General features: G+C 39.8%; 1 protein-coding gene across 6 annotated transcripts in view; it reads left to right on the forward strand.

Moving 5' to 3' along the window:
- eml1 (EMAP like 1) overlaps positions 1–22,516 on the forward strand; it is a 58,857-nt gene that overhangs the window by 7,249 nt on the left and 29,092 nt on the right. For 5 of the 6 annotated variants that reach the window (XM_066673990.1, XM_066673999.1, XM_066674009.1 and 2 more), the window contains exons 2-3: positions 15,107–15,289; positions 19,589–19,718. In XM_066673990.1, coding sequence (XP_066530087.1) covers positions 15,107–15,289; positions 19,589–19,718 — 313 coding nt within the window. Of the gene's footprint in view, positions 1–15,106; positions 15,290–19,588; positions 19,719–22,516 lie in introns of those variants that run through there. The other variant, XM_066674035.1, reaches the window with a different exon arrangement.

The following is a 22,516-nucleotide window of genomic DNA, read 5'->3' on the forward strand; positions in this document are numbered from 1 at the left end:
TACATCATTTTCCTGTTGGCACTAGTTGTTTAGATTCCCTGACATCTATTTAAAATATCCTCCATGATCTGCTTTCAAAACGACACACACGTACAGGGAAATATGTGAATGACACTGCAGGTATGGAATATCCCATGGTGCACTGCTGGGCATGCAGTGAGAGCAGGGGGATGAGTCATGCCAAGCTGTGGGTAAAAGCTGAAGAAATATGGGCCAGCCTCCACTAGCATTCGCAAATCAGATTAATATGAAATGGTAACATTTATCAGACCCCGACAGATGCTCACAACAAGCTGAGAATTAGTCCGTTTTAACACCAAAATGTTTCAGTGTTTTTCTATAATGTACATCTCACACCAGATGAAGAATCAAATTGCTTTGTAGTCTCAGATTGGATGTTTTATGCTCCATAGAGCGGGTCTTCCTATTGGGGGCAACCATGTTTGGTACTGAATCTCTGACACATCCAGGTCACTAGGTGTCACTATAACGTTTGCTTCATAACATGAAGAAGAAATATTAGGAGGGTATAGCTAGTGGGTTCTTTTAAGGTACTAACTATAACAGTATCTCATAATTTTGGATGATAAAATATAATATGTCAGTTATTAAGAGTATTTAACCCTTTTAGGTCAATGCAAAAAAGTGTTTGTTTTCAATCACTCGGTCACTCATACCTGTGGACAGTTTAACACACGCCCCCAGCCCATTGTTTTAAACTCCAAGGGTTAAAATACGGCAAAACAAATATGCAGCAGGTCAGACATTGCTTTAAAGACATGTTTGTACTTTCACTGCAGAGCTGTCAAGGTTAAGTGTGTGTGAAATCTGAGTAAAAAGTTATTTTGAAGCAAATGAGTCTGACTAAAGAGAAGGTTGTCTTCTTTTTTTGGTTCGTGGGAGCTGTTTGGGGAGATTCCGCTCTCTCTTTTACTCCCCGCAAGGTTTTCTCTAACAAAGGATCCCTTTATGGTACTGTCAAGCAGACAGGATTATTCAAATTGTTTGGAAATATGCTAATGCTCTGAAAGAGCACAAACAACCAGCCTATATTTTGACTACAGCTGTCAAAAAAAGAAATGGGTGCCAGGTCGACTAGATTACCCTCTTTTAATTTTCTCCTCAACATTTGCTTGTGTAATTATCTGTATTGGTGGTTTGTGAGAGGGAAGAAAGAAGTTGCTTGACTGAGCTTAACTTGCCATAAATGATGTTAAACTGTTGTGCATGACTGCGTATTTAGGCCACAAAGAAATAAGCGTGTCTAGCATTAAGCCTGTCCATGACCGCTGTGAAATCTGTAATTTTAAAGGGCAGTTCTACTGATTTGTTTTTGAAATTTCTGCATAATTAAGTCACTAAAATGTGAGCCTTGTGGATGTGCCATGGTCTGATCTCAAGAGATTCATTGTTCACTGCAGTGGTGAGGGGAAGCGAACATCTGAAGTGTTTAATGGCTCTAAAAGCTTTCTCAAAGAAAGTTGTTACATAAAATGCTCATAAAAAAAACTCCCAGATGCTTCAGACATTGGTTTTGTGATGGTGCTGAGAGAGGCTTTTGATTTATAATACATTTTCAACCCTTTTGTGGAGGTAAGCAACAGTCAGAGCTTGAATAACAGTGTACTGATTCTTACTCTAATGCTCCTATACCACTCTTTTACCCACACATCAATGTGTAGATTAAAGGAACACTGGGTAAGATTTTGTATTTTTGTTCCAGTGCATTCATTATTTTTAGCACTGTCCTGAAATAGATCGTAAGGGTGTGTGTGGTTTCCTACCCTCCTCCAACAGTTTACATAGTGCAGTTTCTGCTGTGCAGAGCCTGGAGCAACAACAACAGAGGCTCAGTTCTCCCTATTACAGGTCAGTTAATTACAGCAGTGAATGTGAAGCTGTAATTTTAAGGTAAAAATACTGCCTATCGTTCCTTTAACTGCTCATTCAGGACAGTGAATTCAATGGTTTTATTTGCACTGTAGCCATGGCAAACTTTGTCCCACCAGTGCCTCTGTAACATAATCAGATCTAATGTTAGTTTCTCTGCCATAAGTTTCACTTCAACTGATTCTAAAAGAGTTAGTTTACATCCCTACAATTAAGTTATGCAGAAAATGTCCTGTTTTGATACTGTTATGTTAGGATTTGCCTTGTACATACCTTTGTGAAGCAGTGGCATGGTGGTGTTACCGGTGTTGTCAATGTCAAACCGCTCCTGGGGCCGTGGGTTCAATCCCTGTCATGGCTCACTGAGTGTAAGGAGTTGTGTGAGTAGGCTGGTGTGTTCTCCCTGTGTCTGTGATGGTGTCCTCCGGGTGCTCTGGTTTCCTCCCACAGCCCAAAAAAACATGGTATGTCCATGTTCTGTTCCCAGTGATTGCAGGTAGGTTCTGGAATGGGAACACCATGAACTAGCCTTTAAACATACTATATAGTGTACTATAGTCCTTCTTCTACACTGGGACAGTGTGGGGCATATGCTCAGTCCTCTGGAACAACCTTCTTGTCAGCTGTAGCTATTCCTGTTAGCAATTTTGTCCCTTCTGTCTCACCCTTAGGACAAAACGCTTGTTATAATCATGCACAGCATCACTGTACCCAGCAGCTTGTTTGTTCACAATGCCCTGTTTCTTTTGTGTGTGTTTTTGTGTGTGTGTGTGTGTGTGTGTGTGTAAGAAACCTTGTACCCTCACACTGAAAAGAGCATTGTGTCCAAAGCTGGAAAGCAGAGTTAATGCCATGGCCCACTTTTTTTTTTTGGCTTTCGAGTTTGTTTAGCATAGACACCATCTCCTCGCATTCTCCTTCGGCGTTAGAGCTCCCTGTAGTTTTCTGCGTTTTCCAGTCATCCCCAGGGAGAGTATGAGTCAGCAGAGACCGCGCTCTCTCTTGTATCCCAGCATCCCGGTGCCAGGTCGGTTTCTCTTGTTTCTCTCATTTCTGTGGTGGCAACACCGAGAGCCAAACCCACTGATTTGTAGTGTGAAGTGTGGAGTGTGAAGCAGGCTGAGGGAGATAAGGGAGAAGTCGTGTTTGAGAAAAGTACATGACTGTGGTTGGCAGCAGGTCCACTGTGGCGAGTGAGTGGGGTTACTGTGGCGGGTCTCCAGTGTGGTCGAGTGGCGGGTGAATCCGAGAGGGAATGGAGGCAGGCTGAGGAGTTTGTGAAGATGGACCCTTTGTTCTAGACTAGGGCTTAGAGACTTGTTGTTTTTGTATTGAAAGCATAACCTGAAAGAGTGCGCAAGAGCATTAACAATAATTCTAGCCTGCGTTATCAATAGCAGTCTTAACATGTTTTAAATGGGGATATTTAGCTTCTAGACCAATCAGAGGCAGCCAAACACTAAACTGTGTACAGGACAAAAACAAAACACACTCTAAAGTGCTTAGAGTGCTTAAAGTTAAAGCCTGAGTTACTTGGTCTTGAAGGCTGTAAACACAAGCCTGGATGTTCATTTCAATTCTAATCTCAATTTTGGACAGAAAAAGTCTGGACTCTTTCTGGTTTGGAGTTGCTTATTCTGTCCGTTAAAGTCACAGTAGGAAAGATTTTGTATTATGGCTCCTGGGCTCCCCCTACAGTTGCAGAGTGTAATTTGCCTTGTCCTGAAATCAGGGTGGAGGGGGGCTTGTTTCCTACCTGCCTCCAAAAGTTACATAGTGCAGTCTCTCCAGTGCTCAGCCCAGAGTAGCATTGACAGATGCTCTAATCTCCCTATTACAGGTCAGTGCAGCATCACATAGATTTTGAAGGTGTAATCTTAAAGTGAAAATATTACCTAGTGTTGTGTTAAAGCTACAAGGACTACTTTGTTACTGTAGTTATGTTATTGATGATTAGTATTTACATAAGCATTATAGGAATGGAATATTCTTCTTTCACTGAATGACATTTCTAGGACAAATTATGGAATGTATTCTTAACAATTCTTGACATTTTTCTAATATTTACAGTACTTTTAACAATTTATATAATATTATAAATATACACAACTGCAAAATAAGCTTCAATGCAGTTTCTGCAGAATTTACACAGAATATTATCAATATCAATTTTGAATTCTTGTTGGCCTTTACCAAAATCTCAGGCTCTTTTAAATGAATCACCACTGATACAGTTTCACGGCCTTTGCATTCCTGCACCTCGTCCTGTTTGATCCCAAATGAAACACTTAGCCGCTGTCAATAGCCCTTATACACCCAAAGCCAAAAAGAGCCAAAGCAGCCCCCAGAGCTTATGGATAACCAGCAAGCGGGATCGGCTCAGTCTGCCTCTAATCCTCTCCCAGCCCCAGTCTCCTGCTGCCTGACGCAAGGCTGCCTGCACAGAACCATTGTCTACATTCATCATGCCCCACTCACTACTTGCATACTATTGAACCAGAAACAAGGGTGGAGGGGTCTGGAGGGTCTCCCACTACAGTTCATACCAGGTCATGCTCTGCTAAGTTTTGCTTGCTCAGGGAAAGCCTAACTGGCTTATTTCTGGGGTTATATTCACATTACAAGCAGTAATGATAAGTTCAGATCAGTTTTATTTATTATTATTATTTATTTATTTATTTTTAGCTCAGATGTTGCCTTTGTACCGTGACCCTGAAATGGAGAAGCGGAGAAGAAAATGATGATGATGTTGCCTTTGTGTCTTGTTTGTGTTTGTAAGAGACAGATATTTGCCATTAGTGTGTACACTGTGTGTCTGCCCTCAGTCCCCATGCTAGGGCTGTCCGTTCAAAGTCAAGCAGTTGTCAAAAGGTTCTCAGTGCTGCCATTTTGATTTCAGATTCAGAATCTATGATTTTTAATGTCACATTTCATTTCTAGAAGAGTCTTGAGAAATGAGAGACATTGAGGTGAAACTGAGAGGCAGTGATAGCACACTGATTTCTGTAAGATATGAACAGCAGAAATCTATATATCGCGCATATTAAATGTATCATTCACACACTCACACCTGTGGACAATTTCACACACTCACCCAGTCATGCACACTCCCACCTTTGGACAGTTTTACACATTCATGCAGTCACACACATACACATCTGTAGACAATTTAACACACAGTCAGCTATTGAAAATTCAATTTCAATTCACTAACCAATGTGTATTTTTGGACTGTGGGAGGAAACTGGAGCAGCTGGAGGAAACCCACACTGACACAGTGGGAACACACCAAACACAGCTCCAGGGCTCTGTGGAGTTGAATGTAATATCAAACAATAGAATCACACAATAGAAGCAAGCAATCAGGTATGAATATGGTGAGCTGTTTCGTAAACTATTTAAAAGAAAATGACCTTATTTTGCTAAACAAAGACTGAAGAGTTTTATGTATTCTAAGTAATTAGAGTTTGAGCTGCTTTAAATATCAGTGATGTGCACTAGGACTGGACCCCAATATTTGTCTATTCCAATATTCCTTTGTTAAGTAAGTATTCGTTTTTTAATTTTGAGATTTGGATGCTATTTATTACTTTTAATTTATTTGATTATTATTAACATTTGGGTTCCTAAGAGAAACTATGATGAGTCAAAAATTGAGAGATTTGAAAAAGAGCCTTTTCAGCGCTAACAGCTAAAAACACAGCCCCTGTGCTCTGGCCCCGGAAACCCCCCACTCCGCCCGTATTATGGCTTTTTAACATAAAAGTCCTTATAAAAATATACTAATACATCCTAACAATATATTTAATCTCTTTAAAAATCTGAGCTAGTCACAACAAAGTGTAGCATGACCACAGTTTATTTTGTGAGCTTCGTACCTCCACTTAACTCGTGCGTACACTGCACCCTTAAGAGAGATTAGCGAGCGAAGCTGCTCTGTGAACTGCCTCACAAGTCTTGGGTCTTTAAAGCGGATGGGTGTCTGAAGCAGATTTTCTGAACAGGTTCCTCAGCATACCTCCCCGCAACAAGTGGTCATTCCAGTTGTTCTGACATAGCCAAAGTGGTTACATTCTACCTTTTTATGTGAACATAGCCTCCATGACTTTTCACAGACCCCAGTCTGTGGAGAAGAAGCTTAGTGTAAACACTCAGACCTCCATCACAAGGCTTTGTGTGTTTAAGAGGCACAGGTCTGGCTGCTTCTCTTTCAGGTGCCCATTAAACATAATTTTTCATCTATCAACTCTTCATTATCCCTCAGTGGGCTTCATCTACCACTGAAACTAAACCATGAAAGCTGGCAAAAGCATGCGAGCAAACAGCAAGCGAAAGGAGAATTATTGCCTTTAAACGCTGACCTCCGCTTGACCTGAGGAAGAATGTTGCTGGTGGCTTGAGGGTTTTTAAGGCTCTTAGAAGGATATATGTTGATATCCCTTGAGAACTATTTTGCCTCCTTTTTTTCTTTCCCTCCCTTTACACCCTCCCCCATTGTATTCTTCCTCTTCCCCAACCAGAGGTCACACGTGAGGCTCCTGTGATGATCTTTCCACTGTATTTTTAGCTCTTAAGCTCAATTAACTAACAGCCTCCTGCTTTCCTTCCTGATTCTATAATCAGGGCCAATGAACTGTTTAAAAACTAAGCATCAGTGTATAATGCAGATAGTGTCACTGCTACACAGCTCCAGGCTCCTGGGGTACTGGGGTCACTCTCTGTCATGAGTGTGGTGTGTTCTCCCTGTGCCATTGTGGGTTTCCTCCTACAGCTTAAAAGGCACAAGACCCACTGCAGCCAAAGCACAGGATGAAGTACAAATGAGTGAATATTGTTATCTGAGACTTTACAGAAGATAAAAAAAACCCTTCTTAATTGTATATTAAAATATCTAAAAAATATTTTCAAGGAATATTTCCACTTATTACTACAGGTCTTTTTTATTAGAAAATTCTTTCTCATATGCAGCCTTTTTCACAACAATGATTTCAAAGTAGGCTTGCCGTTCATTTTTCATTGCAATGAAAACAGTTATTTATTGCCTTATTTAATTGATACTACACTAAGAGGCAAGTATTTCTTCACATTTACATATCTTAGCTTTTATAGATGCTGAGTGATGTTAAATCTAAATAACAATTCATTCCTTTTTCCAGACATAAATGTGACTGCTGAACTATGCTCAGCTTCACTATAATTAAGGACTATTTTTAAGCTCATACACTTTCACAGCATTTGTTGTGTTAGGTTAGGGACTCATTTTTGTCTTACAAACCCATAACAACATTATCATTTATTTGAATCCATTTTCGGACTGCGTCTGAATTCCTGAGAGGTCAGAGATGTTGTTCGCCTTTTGTTCAGAGCCTGTTCCTCCTGTGAAAGGCCTAGATTAGATTATAGGTTTCACACTGAGCTCAAGCACATGTCTGGAATCACTACTGAATCATTTATGCCTCACGTTCCCTGTCAATTGGCACAGCTTCCAGAGAAGCAGTCGACCTTGGATCTGTGACCTCAGGTTGTGAAAACAACAAGGTGGGGAAAGCCAAGCTGCTGTAATCCATTTATAGCAACATGGAGAGATCTCTGCTCACTTTCTCCTTCCTCCCACCCTTTCTTTCTCCACGTGGGGTGTTTACACCCGAGTCAAGTGCCAGCTTATCAATTAAAGAAAGCACCCATAAGACTCCCTTTGATTTTAGATGCCTCTTGTTTGTTCAAATGTCAAGTAAAAGCTCTCGAAATTCACGTGGCTTGCTCAGTGCATGGCTTTTAAATGCTAAAAACAGCCGTCTGCTGTTGTACTTTGTCAGGCAAGGGCAGGAGCTGCACATTTATCATCCTTCAGGTCTAGTGATTACATACAGTCTGGGTTTTTACCTTATTACTGGAGAGGAGACATCTCTAAGACCTGGAAATATGAAGACGTCCGCTGTTCTAATCCTTGCAAAGCTCCCCATAGAGCTGCTTTAGAGTGATTTCGCTTTCATTTCTCGTCCTGAGCTGGGCTCAGATGGTATGCGGTGTTGGGAGTGAGTCAGCGAGGACGCTCGGCCTCAGCTCCCAAAGACGAAAGATGTTTTAATAATGAGGCCAGTGCGCTGTGAGGGAGACATTAAAGGGAGTCCGTTTTGCTTTGATAATCCACCACCATTTGTGCTCCCCCACACACACACACACACAATCGCACACATCCTTCCAGCCGCCCGCGCACTGTCTGCAGAAAGATAAAACAACAGTCAACAGTATTCAAAGGGACAGCACAAAAAAAGGGACAAACTTCAGATCTCAGCTGGACTCTCCTCTGCGTTGTTCATTGGATTGAATGGAAATCTTCTTAATGTCTATCACAGTGCAACAATAAAAGGGGACATATTTATATTGCTTTTCTACAAGTGAACACAGTTCTGGGGTCTTCATGAATGGTCTGTGACATGCTTTCGTCAAACCACCACAAGGACCCAACACCACAGCAGCGTTCTCCCCCCTGTATAAACAGCCCTGTTTAGGATGGCCAGTTTCCGCAGCTGTTCTTTTAAATCATAATGAGCCTCACACTGTTCACTCTGAGCCGAGTGCACAGCAGTGAGATGCAAGGAGCAGAAGCTCTGGTTTGTAGCCATTTTCGCTCAGTCATGTTTGTTTTGTTCCGTTTAGCCTCATTTTTTGCAAGCATTCGAAAGTCTCTTTACACTTGTCATCAGGAGCATAGCAAAATCCGAACAGCTCATTTTAACCGATGTTTTCTGAATGAAGTAGTTCAAATAAACACAGTGTGTGGTTTGATGGGGCCCAGATCTCGAATTACACGTGCTAATGCAGTGAAAAAGTGATATTTTCCATGAACTTTTAGACAGATCAGAGGTAACCACACAAAATAATATAACAACAACCACAACTAATTGATAGTCTGTGCCCAGAATTAATTCCTGAACCTTAATTTTTAGAAAATATTTACAATTTAAAGGGGCGGCATGGTGGCGCAGCAGGTAGTGTCGCAGTCACACAGCTCCAGGGGCCTGGAGGTTTTGGGTTTGATTCCCGCTCCGGGTGACTGTCTGTGAGGAGTTGGTGTGTTCTCCCCGTGTCCGCGTGGGTTTCCTCCGGGTGCTCCCACAGTCCAAAAACACTCGTTGCAGGTGGATTGGTGACTCAAAAGTGTCTGTAGGTGTGAATGTTTGAGTGAATGTGTGTGTCTGTGTTGCCCTGTGAAGGACTGGCGCCCCCTCCAGGGTGTATTCCTGCCTTGCGCCCAATGATTCCAGGTAGGCTCTGGATCCACGGTGACCCTGAACTGGATAAGCGCTTACAGATAATGAATGAATTTACAATTTAATTACAGTCACAATAATGGTAAAGAATATCACAATTATGTATTTAAACCCAAACCTCTCAGCCCTTAGTGAACATGTATGTACAGGGGAAGCCCATTTAAATGGTGTATATTGTGATGTGATAATCGACCATATGCCACAACTGCAGTAGATAGAGTTCTGGTTGAAATCACTGGCGTAATCCTGTAATGATTCAGTTCATGACTTGAATGACTAAACTGAATTAGATCGAACTTCAAACTTTAGGCGTCAAAATCCGTAAACCTCAGAAATGGTGAGCTTTGCCTAGAAGCAGCCCAGAAGAGCACCTGCATTCAGACTCAGAGGAAACTCGACTATCTACACCATGATTTTAAACTAGGTAGTTTCAGGAGAATTGAAATGGGAAACTGGGGATTGGAGAGGTGGCACTGCGGATATTGGCCAGCTGTCAGAGATGCTCCCACCAGCACCAGGACGAGGGCAGATGTCTGATTAGATTTCAGGGAAAAAAAGTGAAATTACTAGAGAGTGACAGAAGAGGAAAAAAGGGTTAATGTGATTGAAAAGGAAGTGCATTCGCAGTTAAACCAAGTCATTAGGTTTATGGAGCATGCACCACAGGATATGGATCCTTGCCAGTCTTGATATCCTCTGTAAATGATGGGCGCGGATTGCTATTGCACCCGAGCAATCCAATAGCGTGTCATTTCTTTTCAGCATTTATTTTTTTGTAATTATATAAAGTGTGGTAATTGTTTGTGTTGTTATAGTGGACGCTACGTAAAGGGATTCAGTTTGAGAGCTGCCTTGGGCGGAGACCATCTCTCTAGTGACCTCACAAGAATGAAAACTGTCTTTGTGCTCAGAGAGAAAACAGAGAGCTGATCTCTTTGGGGCACTTTGGAGAAACAGATTCAGACTTTTCCATATAGGAAGCTTTCTATCAGACATTTATTTCAACATCGGAAAAATCCATGACTTAACTTTTGCAAGCGATATGGCCGCCTTTGTCTCTCTAGGAGCCAATTATATTATATTGCTTTGAGTCTCTTCTTCAGAAAGCGTGCGGTAATTAATCTGTGTTTCCTTTGTGTGCCCTTGCCCACACTGCCTCACGTTACTTACAGCGTGATCTTAGTATTCATAGCATGCTTAGGATTAGCATCTTACAATTACCTCATAAATAGCTCCAGGAATTCAAGCAAAGTTGCATCTGTCCAGTGCACCACATAATGAACACAGCCAACGTGATGTGCATGAAGGTTTAATTTTGGGGATTGAGGCACAGTGGCATACAATTTTATTAAATATTCCCACATTTGACCAAAATAACAGAAAATGTCAATATTTCCAGTTAAATTGTAGGCATTTTATTCAGCATATCAGCAAAGGAATCTCAGTATGACTGCGCAAATTGCCACATTTCCATTACATTAGCACTTCCCAGACCATGGAAACGTAGTGCCAAGTCTATGTCATGGTGTCCTGGATGGAATAATGATGAACCATCCATTAAGTGCCTTTTTTCATTCAGTGTATTCAAAGCTTTCACATTTGACACTAGTCGTTTTTCATTTGAACATTATCATTAACAGCGTGCCATTTTTCACTGAGTGCCTTCCTACTGAGACTAAGCTGCACAAATTCTACAATAATAAGAATGAAACATTTCCAGGAAGGCAGCATGATACTGATGTTAAACAGATGCCACCATCACAAATAAAGCATTAAACTGCTTTAATGATATGAAAATGATCAGATTTGTCAAGCTCTTTGTCCTGAAAGAAGGCCTGCTTTTCTATAGCGTTTTGTACCAGTGTGTTAAGGTACGGCTAAAGGCCATCTGACTTTATTGTACAGGGTAAAACTGTGTTACATTAAGAAGCTTATCTCCACAAGGGCATTAATCACCAGTGTACATTCATCACTGTAATCATTAATACAGCAGTGGGTGCTGAATTTTAAGTGGAGTGGTTGGAGGCCATTAAATGGGGTTCATTGGTGTGTGTGTGTGTGTGTGTGTGTGTGTGTGTGTGTGTGTGTGTGTGTGTGTGTGTGTGTGTGTGTGTGTGTGTGTGTGTGTGTGTGTGTGTGTGTGTGTGTGTGTGTGTGTGTGTGTGTGTGTGTGTGAAGTAGGTTCATAATTTATGGCGGTGGGTTGAGATAGGGGAGTGCAATCATTTATAAGCTGTTTTTGTTTGAAGCTTTATAAATTAATTGCTAAAATGATCTTCATAGACACACATTAACATATGGACTAATATTATAACAATTATTACAGGGACCTTTTATAATAAATGCCTCTGTGCATATCTCGCTAGCCTAATTCCTTCATACATTCATTTTCTGTAACCCCTTTCACTAAAATTGTCATGAGTCTACACAGAATCTCTGAGTGCAAGGCAGAAACACACACCCTGAATACGGTGCTAGTCCCTCATAGGGCACCATACACTCACACCAGTGTATAATTTCCCACACTCACCCAGTCACTCGCAGCATCACACGAAGGAATATAAATGGTTCAGCATTTAAAGGGAATATCTATGATTTTTGGTAAACACAGTTTTATCTGTTTGTTTGAAGATGATTAGAAGCTAATCGTCTTTTAAGGTGGAATGGTGTGTTTGAGGGGACACTTTCTTTACACTTTCTGTAACGCAGTTAGCCGTCTCCTGAGTTTGGAGACATTTCCACTTTAAGTGATTGGAAAAAGCAAAAATAAAGTCTATATTACCTACATGTGGAGCAGCTTTTCAAGGTTATGAGTTCTCTCTGTTGTCTAAATATACTCCAGATGCCTCTGCCATGAGCAGAGAGAGCAAGTAAGAGAAAGACTAGCATACTAGCTTTTTTCACTCATTTACAGACACTGGGGCTTCATTAAAAACATTAGACCGGTTTTCAGCACGCAGTCAGGCCATTTGCTGAATTTTATAGTGTTGTTGATTACAATCGTGAACATTGCCTTTAAGGTGGAACTGAAAATTCACTAGCTAACTACTGAGACATCAGCATACAACTAGCATACAACTTCGCCATACCCCTCTATCTCAACAAGAACTGAAACACTCAAACCCCAAGGCAAAACGGACATGTAGAGCTAAGTGCTAGGGACAAGGTTGAAATGGGATTTACCCTATGACCTCCATTATAGTTTCTTTACCCAATCTTTCAGCAGTCAGTGCTTGTCAGAAACAGACAGAACCATTACTGATCAGATATGGTATGACTGGTTCACCATTCCCCTGACGTGTGTTATGGTATTGTGTTGTGCTGGCTTGGGTATATCAAGCACAATTTGGCTGCTGAATTTTTGATTATGCAGTAACATAAATGTGTGTTCCTGCTATCTAGACAAGATCAACCCTGTGGTTAAAAAGTAATGGGCTATAGCCTCTTACTGTACACAAATAAAGTGTAGTGAAAGTGAAATAAATTGGCCATGGTCGAGTAAAGCAGTTCCCTAGGAGAATCATTTGTTGACAGCAACATACTGGTGTGTTGCTATGCTAAATCGAGCTAAATAGAAAGATGTCTGCTGGAATTTGGTGGCTCTGTATCTCGCTATACCCCAAACCCACATACTGCCCTTTGAATAATAATAAAGGTTGCTTGTTCGCAGTATGGCTGTGTATCAGTTACCCTCCTCCAAAGCCCTTACTGTATTTTAGCATACATACATTTGTTCTATACAAATTTTTAAATTAATATTGGAATGTGACACCCATAAATTCCCCTAGCCAAGCCAGGCTAATTTAATATAACATATTGCCTGGTTCTCAATATAAAGAAAACAAATCATGGACTTTCTATGGAAGAGCGTTCCTGATAAGTCACCTTGCATTGGCAAAGTCTTGACACTTCATTGACTGATGGGACTTTCAGGTTGTTATCATTTAGTGAGTCATGAACCGATGCATTTTCCTTGTTTGGGGCAGATCAAGAATAGCACTGAGTACTTCAGCTCATGTTCTTGGCATTTTCTGGTCAAGCAACAACAAGAGACCTGAAGAACGCACAAGAACTGAAAAATGGCCATCATGCCAGCACCAGTGTTAAAACCAATATTTTTATTGCCTTAATCACCAGCTGCTTCCTCCTTTTACATAATTAATACATGTGCTATTGTCAACCACCAAGGGAATAACACCCCTGCTGTTTGTTAATATTTCATGTAATTTATTTGCAAAGGGAGATAAATAAGTCAGAATAAATCAGTAAGTCAAACTTTAATTATATAGCACATTTCAGACAAATTAAACTGACATTCAAAGTGCCGTACAAATGATTGACAAATAAAAATAAAATAGGCTTAAGAACAGGAACTTTCCAACTAAAAGGCAGTGATGATTAGTAAAATAATGAGAGAAATAATAGATTTATATTATAATAATAGGATTATTATGAAGTATTACAAATATTTAATGTAACTAATATAAACTGATAAACTGGCATAAAAGTTAAACGGATCAGTAATTATATATATAATCAGAAATTAAATAAATTAAAAGTGAATGTTAATGAAAATAACTGATACTAAGGCCATATAAACATTTTTTAAAACATCATATAACAGCCAGACTGAATAAATAGGTGTTTAATATGCAATATGCGGCACGGTGGCGCAGCAGGTTTGTGTCGCAGTCACATGGCTCCAGGGACCTGGAGGTTGTGGGTTCAATTCCCATTCTGGGTGACTGTCTGTGAGGAGTGTGGTGTGTTCTCCCTGTGTCCGTGTGGGTTTCCTCCGGGTGCTCCGGTTTCCTCCCACAGTCCAAAAATACACACTGGTAGGCGGATTGGCGACTCAAAAGTGTCTGAATTTGTGAGTGAATGTGTGAGTGTGTGTGTTGCGCTGTGAAGGACTGAAGGACTGGCGCCCCCTCCAGGATGTGTTCCTGCCTTGCGCCCAATGATTCCAGGTAGACTCTGGACCCACCATGACTCTGAACTGGTTAAGCGGTTACAGATAATGGATGGATGGAATATGCATTTAAATATGTAAGTATTTACAGCTTCTCTCGCCTATTCAAAGGCTGGTTTGGAGCGTAATGGCTGAGAGAGAGAGACTATTAGCAGCAGCTGTTTGACCACAGCATGACACAACCAAGGACTTGTTTATGTGTGATCAGGAGAGTGTCATGATAGGAGTATTCCAGTTGGTACTTTAAAATATGACTTGTTTTCTGCCTTCTTTTTTTTTTTTTTTTTTTATTATTATCATGTGCTAATACCCTCTGGTTGCGTTCACTGATTTGTGAATAAATATGGACATGGATGATGAAAAACATCACAAAAGTCAGTGATGTCTGAGGTGGATATTGCAATGTGATGTACGCTGACAGACTATGATGAGAACACTCTATTATGTATATATTTATGTTTAATAGCCATATAAATCACTTATTGTTTACATTTTTGTATGCCACCACCCAGTCACAGGCTGCTACAAATCTAGAAGAATAACTGTCAGCATAAGCTTTCTCTGAGGCTTGTGAAGCCAGCTGCTGCATCTTGCGGACATTAACGCTTATAGGAGAGCAATAACTGCCTCGATCTGTGATGTTAACTAACAGACGGCCATATTAGCTAATATTGTGCTGAGTGATGGAGTATGAGGACTCCCAGCGTTGAGTGGCTAACGTGGGTCGAACTCACAATCTCACTGATGCCAGACTGTTGTACCACTTGGGAGCCTCCACTGACTGTATTCCTAATCAAATCAGTCTGGAATACCTAATCAAATTGAGATTTCAGGATGCATTTAATCATGTCCCTGGCCGGATTTTGAGATACCATATCAGTCAATGCCATCCCAGCTTGACCAGTGCCTGTACCTTTGTAACGTCCTTGCTGCTTAATGTGTTTTATATATTTGTGTATTTGTTTTGTAGATGACAGTGCGTCTGCGGCGAGCAGTATGGAGGTGACGGACCGCATCGCGTCACTGGAGCAGCGTGTACAGATGCAGGAGGACGAGATTCAGCTGCTCAAGTCTGCGTTAGCAGATGTGGTCAGGAGGCTAAACGTATCTGAAGAGCAGCAAGCAATGCTCAGCAGGAAGGGACCAACCAAAGGTATCATATATAATACCCACACTGATATTCAATTTACATTAGAGCTGCATAATATGGGGAATTGTGCATAATTATATATAAGCACATTTTTACACTACACCTATTTTACACCTGCCATAGTAGCCTCCACAGCCGCCTTCATACTGTTATTGTAGGTTATATAGTGCAGAAGTTATATATCTGCATATTTCCTAGTTATACATAACAACAATATTGTGTGTGTAGTATATGTATGGTGTAAATTAAAGTGTGTAATGTTTTATTTACATTTTTTTACATATTGTAATTTTATTTTTGTATTTTTGTGAATTTACTACTGTGAGGAACTATGAACACTCACCCTACACTTAATGTGATAATGTGATGTGACACACTTGACTTGATGAGATTTTGTGATTTGACATTGAATAATGTAGTGTACTGAAGAATATTAAAGTACAGTACAATGTAAAGTGTACTAGACTATTGTGTAGTGTAAACGCACAAAGGTCTTCAGAGTCGTGATTGAAGAAAGGTGTTTATCTGACTCTCGTCACATCATCTCTGTGAACAGAGGACAGAACTACAATATTATAGTGTACTGTACTGTTAGTGTATTGTAGAACAGTATTTTATTCTACAGTGTATTATTATATGGCAGAGTTTACTGTAGTGCAGTGTGGTATTGTGTAGTGTAAAGTAGTATCACATACAGTAGCACAAAATTATAATATACACCATCCTATCCCCATAAAGCACCCCATATTAAAGTATAGTATATTATGGTATTGTATAGTTTAGTGTAGTGAACTATAATCTTACAAAAGTGTATTAAAAATCACCCCTTCCTGTACAGTACCCCATATTAAAGTATAGTATGATATGCTATAGTTTTGCATAGTGTAGAGTGTATTATATGGTATAGTTCATTGTAATGTAATGTAGTATCATATTTAGTAGTTTGAGAACTAGTGTAGTATATTTTTTAAAAATGTAGTGTACTATAGTTTAGTTTAATGTGTAGAATAGTCTATGATAGTACAGTAGTAGTATAGTGTATTATTGAATATTGACTATATATAATGGTGTAATTTAGCATAGTGTAATGTATCATAATGTTTATATATATATATATATATATGCATATGCATATGCATATGCATGCACCTGGTAGTAATGAGTGTGAATCTGTGAAACAGATGAGGCCCTATTTAATTTTCAGGAATGTCCCCAGGCTTTTGCTGTGTAGTATATGTCATGTTATATTTTAAGGCATATTGTAGTTGCAGTAAGTAGAATATATACCTTTGTACATAACCACACCTTACAGTGTGATTGGTATTATGAGTTCAATATCAACATTTCATTTTTATTAACTATTTGTTAACCGTCAAATGGTCAGCAGACCACAGACACAGAACACAGACAAATATCTGTAACATACCCAGCACTGTTTTATGAGATATAGGCCTTGGTTTGCTGACTTGCTTAGTCTCTGGACTCCTGTGTATGAGCACATATCATCTTTACCAGTATCTTACAGAACAGTTTCTGAATGAGTAAATATGATATGTTTTGCAAACAATGCAGCCCTGATGCTCATACAACCAGTCTACAGAATAATTTTTACACTCTCGATTTTGTAACTTGATTGGTCATGATCTGTGGCTGGTCTCAGAGACATCATTCATACATGTTATTGATTCATATTTGATGTCAATGCCTTTATGAAAGTTATATCATTGGATATCTGCCATATAAAGAAAAACAGATCCATACAAATTCATTTTACGAGAAAGTGAATCTCGTCCGTTTCTTCTGCTCTTCGTCTTTGGTTCTCTGCCTTGTCTCTAGCCTTCTCAACTTTTCTCATCACGTTCTAGCCCGATTTTTTTTCCTGCTTCAGTTTCTGCTCTCCTCTTTCCTCCCCCGTTCTGCTGTGAGTTCAAAAAGAACCAGCAGGGATGAGAAAATCTGCCTCTGCAGACTGCAGTGTTGGCAAGTCAGGTAGGCGGAGTGTGTGTTATAACACAGAGCACATGGCTGTCACAACCCTTGAACGAAACACAACAGCACCAGAGTGCATGACCACTGTTATGGATGGGTTTATGGCTAAAAGTAACAGTTGTATAAATATTCTCACTGTGCTTTAGCACGTATTTGCATGCACTTTGGCTTCGGTATAAGGTTCTTTGCCTTTTATGTAGTTGAAACTATGACAACCCTGTGTTTTTTATGTGTTTTGAATGATCTTACACTTTACGTTTCCACAGTATGGACAGCTTTGTGTTAGTATTGCTGTTATAAACAATTAACATAATCAGTCTTTAATCTCAAGTAAGTACTCATATTTGGAAAATAGAGTATAAATATCCCTTTTTGAAATCAGTGCATTTAGAGCTAACAAACTTTAGCAGTTTATAGAAAGTCTCTTTTAGAGGAACTAATTATTCATTTCGGCCATTATAGAACACTACACAAGCTATAGACATTTACTCCTACCTACAGTTACACTACAGAGACATTTATAGATAGAGACTGACTTGATATTATAGATACAGACCCTTGTGGGATTGTGATTTGGAAAGATCCCTAAAGCACAAAAGTAGTTGGATAGAAACGTCATTTGCATTTTGTAGCCTTCTTTAATATCAGGCCATTATTGTGATAATGATTACCAAAACGTATCATTCAACAAAAATGAAATCTAGAAAGAATTTTGTTGTTTTTCATCATCTTGGTTTTCTAATGACCCGTTGGCCTTGAGCTGCTAATGCTGATTTTCTTTGGCACACGAGAAGTGCAGAAGATAATTGGGAACACTGAAAGCTTAGATCCAAAGCACAATGCCACACTTTTAATGTCAAACACATGCTAATTAGCCTGGCTACAAGAGCTGACACTGCCAGCTGTTGTTCAGGGGTCAGAGCCCCCATTGCTTAGTGAGAGACAGTCATCTATTGGTTCTGTCCTTGATTCATACTCATATACATTTCACATTTCACTCTTCTTTGTTTGTGCCTGTGCTGTGCGCTCATGAAGTGAGTCATGTCTGCTTTGTTTCCTCATAATCCGTGACATTAAAAGTTGGCTGATTTGTTCGAGACCTTTCTGCTTCTCTGTCTCTTCCCCTCACTTTTTCTCTCTTTCTTTGTCCTCTACACTGTCTCTCGCTTTTGGTGTGTCTTTCATCTCAGTCTGCAGCATCTCTCTCTGAGTGTGCAATGCCAAGTGTGCCGCTTATTCACTTGGCAACCGAGAGAGAGAAACACAAAAACTCAAGCAAGTCTGAGACAGGGCAGGCACACAGGGTAATATAAATAAAGACACTCCAATAACCCTGTGCTGTCAGCAGTTTCACTGCCGTTGAGTGTTCTCTAATGCAACTAAAAATGTAGCAAATTGAGAGCTCCTTTCCTGGATGGCCAAACTGCACCCATGAACAATAGGGGGAATTCTCCCTGGGTCATATTTAACAGTGTCACCCAGTTATGCTTATGACAACAGGGAAAAACTTACTCTTACATTGGCTTGGGTCTGAGCAGACCAAGCTTGGCTTAAGTAGATTAATGATATTTGTGGTGCTCAAGTTATGGAAAGTTATTGCAACAGGATTACTCAGTGGAGAACTATTCACTGTGGTGGTTTAACTCCTGTAAGAGGTATTGTTGGTTGGATGGATGGATGAATGGGTGAGTGGGTTGCTAGTTCGAAATGTAGCTAGAAAGATAGAAATATAAATAGAGATAAAGAGAAAAAAGTGAGATATAGAAAAAAGAGACAGTGAATGACAGAACGAGAGCAAGAGAAAAATAAAAAGAGAGATAGATGGCCATTTGGCAAGCTATTTAGCTTTATATGTATGTTTTATTGATCAATAAGGAGCTAGCAAGTTAGCTAGCTAGCTAGCTAGATAGATAGATGGATAGATAGAGAGAAATAGAGATTAAGAAACAGAGATAGCAAGCTAGCTGGTCATTTTTTATTGAACAATAAAGTTAGCTAGTTACCTAGCTTGACAACTAGCTTGATATACAGCTAGCTAGCTAGATAGATAGTTTGATAGATAGATAAAGAAAATAATATAAAATTTAAAAGAGCACTATAATGTAATGATTTATTGACAGTTATTATGCCATATAACAATTATGCATTATTTTTGTGTTGCATTGACTTTTATATATATATAATGGAATTCATAGCATTCATATACATAAGGAATTACATTTTCATCTCAGGAATTCTGGAAGGTTACAAATAACTTGTTATTGGTTTGGACGGTGACATCGTCTTTCTTTTGTCTTCCATTTTGTCTCACAGCCAGGCCGATGATCTCAGCTCTGCCGCTGAGGCCCATGGTCAACAATGGCACCATCCTACCAAAGAAAAGCGGCACGCTACCGTCACCTTCGGGCTCCAAGAAGGACACCTGCACACCAGCGACCAAGAGGTGGGACACTGTAACTGTTTAACAGAGAACAAAAAGCTGTGTCTTCAGAGTTGCTGTGTGTTTCATGGCTTTTTATTTCAGACACTAAGTAATAAAACCACAGGGTCCAGGGTACACTGCGTCCATTAGAGTGTGCAATGGAGAAGAGATTGTCAATGGCGTCCTATTGTGTAGACTTCTAAATCACACAGACCTACACACCTTTCAGGATTTAGTTATCATGTGAAGACTGATTTGTAATTGTACACCAGTCTTAGCCCTAGTGATGTACTGTCATAAAAATTATAGTAATATTAAGTAATAAGTTGCATTTTTCTAATTCTCTGATGTTGTTAGTGAAGACCATTGTTGGTGATAACACTAATTGTCAGAAGAAAGGGTCAATTACTCTATTATTAATATGATTCATATAAGTGAGTGTGTGAATGTATGGGTGAGTGCGTGGTGCCCTGGGATGTTGCCCTGTCCAGTTCGGGTTCCTTCCCTGTGCCCAATGACTGTGAATAGGATCTGGACCGATCCCAACCCTGATTGTCATGAAGTGGTTTCAGAAGACGAATGAATGAATGAATGAATGAATATAAATGTAAATAGATCTATAAATATGAACTAACCCAGTAAACATTTAGCCGTTGATTTAACGTTGAAATGACGTAATGACTGCCGTCTAATCAACATTCTCTTAAGGTTGAAAATGAAAGTTGAAAAGACGTCCAAACACAGACATTGAAAAGACGATTATTAGACGTATTTTGACGTCCATTGACGTCATTAATTGGTCCCGAAATAAATTACTTGTATAAAACGCATTTTGGTAGTCCACTGACGTTATCGATTGGTCACAACTTATCTAACTTATTAAGATGGAATTTGGACGTCCATTGATGTTTAAAATATATCCTTGACGGACAGACTACTTTTAGACCTATTTTGAACGTCCAGGGACGTTCTGTTTGTTTTAGAAATGCTTACATGATGAAATAAATAATATTAAATGAAACCACTTCCTAGTACACACCGCAGTGCTATATAGCCCAGTGTCATCATGAAAAATAAAATTAGCTTATCACACTCATTAAAATTTCAGTATTCCTTCTCTCTCATGGGATGCTGTTCATTTTTATAAATGCCGGAATGTCACAGGACACCGATAACATAATCTCTCGCCGTCGTGCAATTCCACCGAGACCTAACCTGACATTCCTCATGAACAGAGGTGCTGCTGTTGTGGTGATGTCGGTCTCAGAGCTGTGGCTGATGCACTGTGTGAACGACTGAGGGACTGGGGTCATCAATCTTCCCCCCGTCACACACAAAATAATGCTCTCTCCCTCGGCTGCTGTCTCGCCCGGAGCTCATTTATTGTAGTCTCAGGTTGGATGGATGGCTGAGTAGATGGATGACGGAATGATGTGTATTTTGTGTAGACAGGATGCATGGTCAGTAGAGCATATTTCAGCATGTACACAGTTGAGAAGGCGCAGTATAATTTATGAGTATCTTACAATACTGGATGACAACTCTTTCAGCTATTAACCAGCTAACAATTAAAGTTATTTTTAATAGAATGGATTATTTAAACTCCTAACAATATATAAACAAGGACCATGAATGAACACAACACTGCAAACCAGATGATTTGGTTTCATCAGATGACCAGATGAAAAACGGAACTGGAATTTGCCTGTTTCGGGTGTCGTCTTAAATGCAGACGGTTACTACCTTTTGTGGCAGAAGAAATTGACAATATCAAAACATTTTTAATGTCATAAATCACAATGTCATAAAGTGTGCTGAGCTGAAAAACATGATGATCTGTTGTCAGATGGGTGGCGTGGTGGCGCAGCAGGTAGTATCGCAGTCACAGAGCTCCAGGGACCTAGAGGTTGTGGGTTCGATTCCCACTCCGGGTGACTGTCTGTGAGGAGTGTGGTGTGTTCTCCCCGTGTCCGCGTGGGTTTCCTCTGGGTGCTCCGGTTTCCTCCCACAGTCCAAAAACACACATTGGTAGGTGAATTGGCGACTCCAAAGTGTCCATAGGTGTGAGTGACTATCTGTGTTGCCCTGTAAAGGACTGGTGCCCCCTCCAGGGTGTATTCCCGCCTTGCGCCCAGTGATTCCGAGTAGGCTCTGGACCCACCGCGTCCCTGAACTAAATAAACAATGACAGACAATGAATAAATGAATGAATTTTATCAGATGTCACAATTCTTAAATTAGAGTAAACCAGAAAAGCTGATAATCATCAGATAATTATTGGTGATCATTTTATTTATGTATTTTTGCCAATTATTAAATTATTATTAGTATTTATTTATTGTATATATATATATATATATATATATATATATATATATATAAATTATTATTATTATTATTATTAGGCAATTTGGGCGTTCAACCTGAAATAGAACAGCCTTCCGGTTCAGAAAAAAAAAACGCAGTAAAGATTCTCTCCTCCTCACTCTCCTCAACACTCTCTGGCCCTTTATACACATTAGTGCCTCATTTTCTAAGGTGAGAATATGCCAATGGATACACGGGCCTGCAGCTGAGTTAGGACCGTCATATAACCTCAGTCCCGCATCAGTCTGTGCAGGTTGGGGCTTGGCACCAGACTCTGGGGAAGTAGTTCTGGCTGTTTGCCTGGCTTGTTACCTTAGGACACAGAGTTAGCCCACAGAATATAACACAGTTGTTTATGAATTTTCACTGATATTACAGACTATATGGAAAAATGCATAAAAATGAAAAATGACATGGGAAGAACAGGAAAAATTGAGACTTAATTTAAAATA

This window comes from Hoplias malabaricus, chromosome 1, assembly GCF_029633855.1.
Source record: "Hoplias malabaricus isolate fHopMal1 chromosome 1, fHopMal1.hap1, whole genome shotgun sequence".
Classification (NCBI taxonomy): Eukaryota; Metazoa; Chordata; class Actinopteri; order Characiformes; family Erythrinidae; genus Hoplias; species Hoplias malabaricus.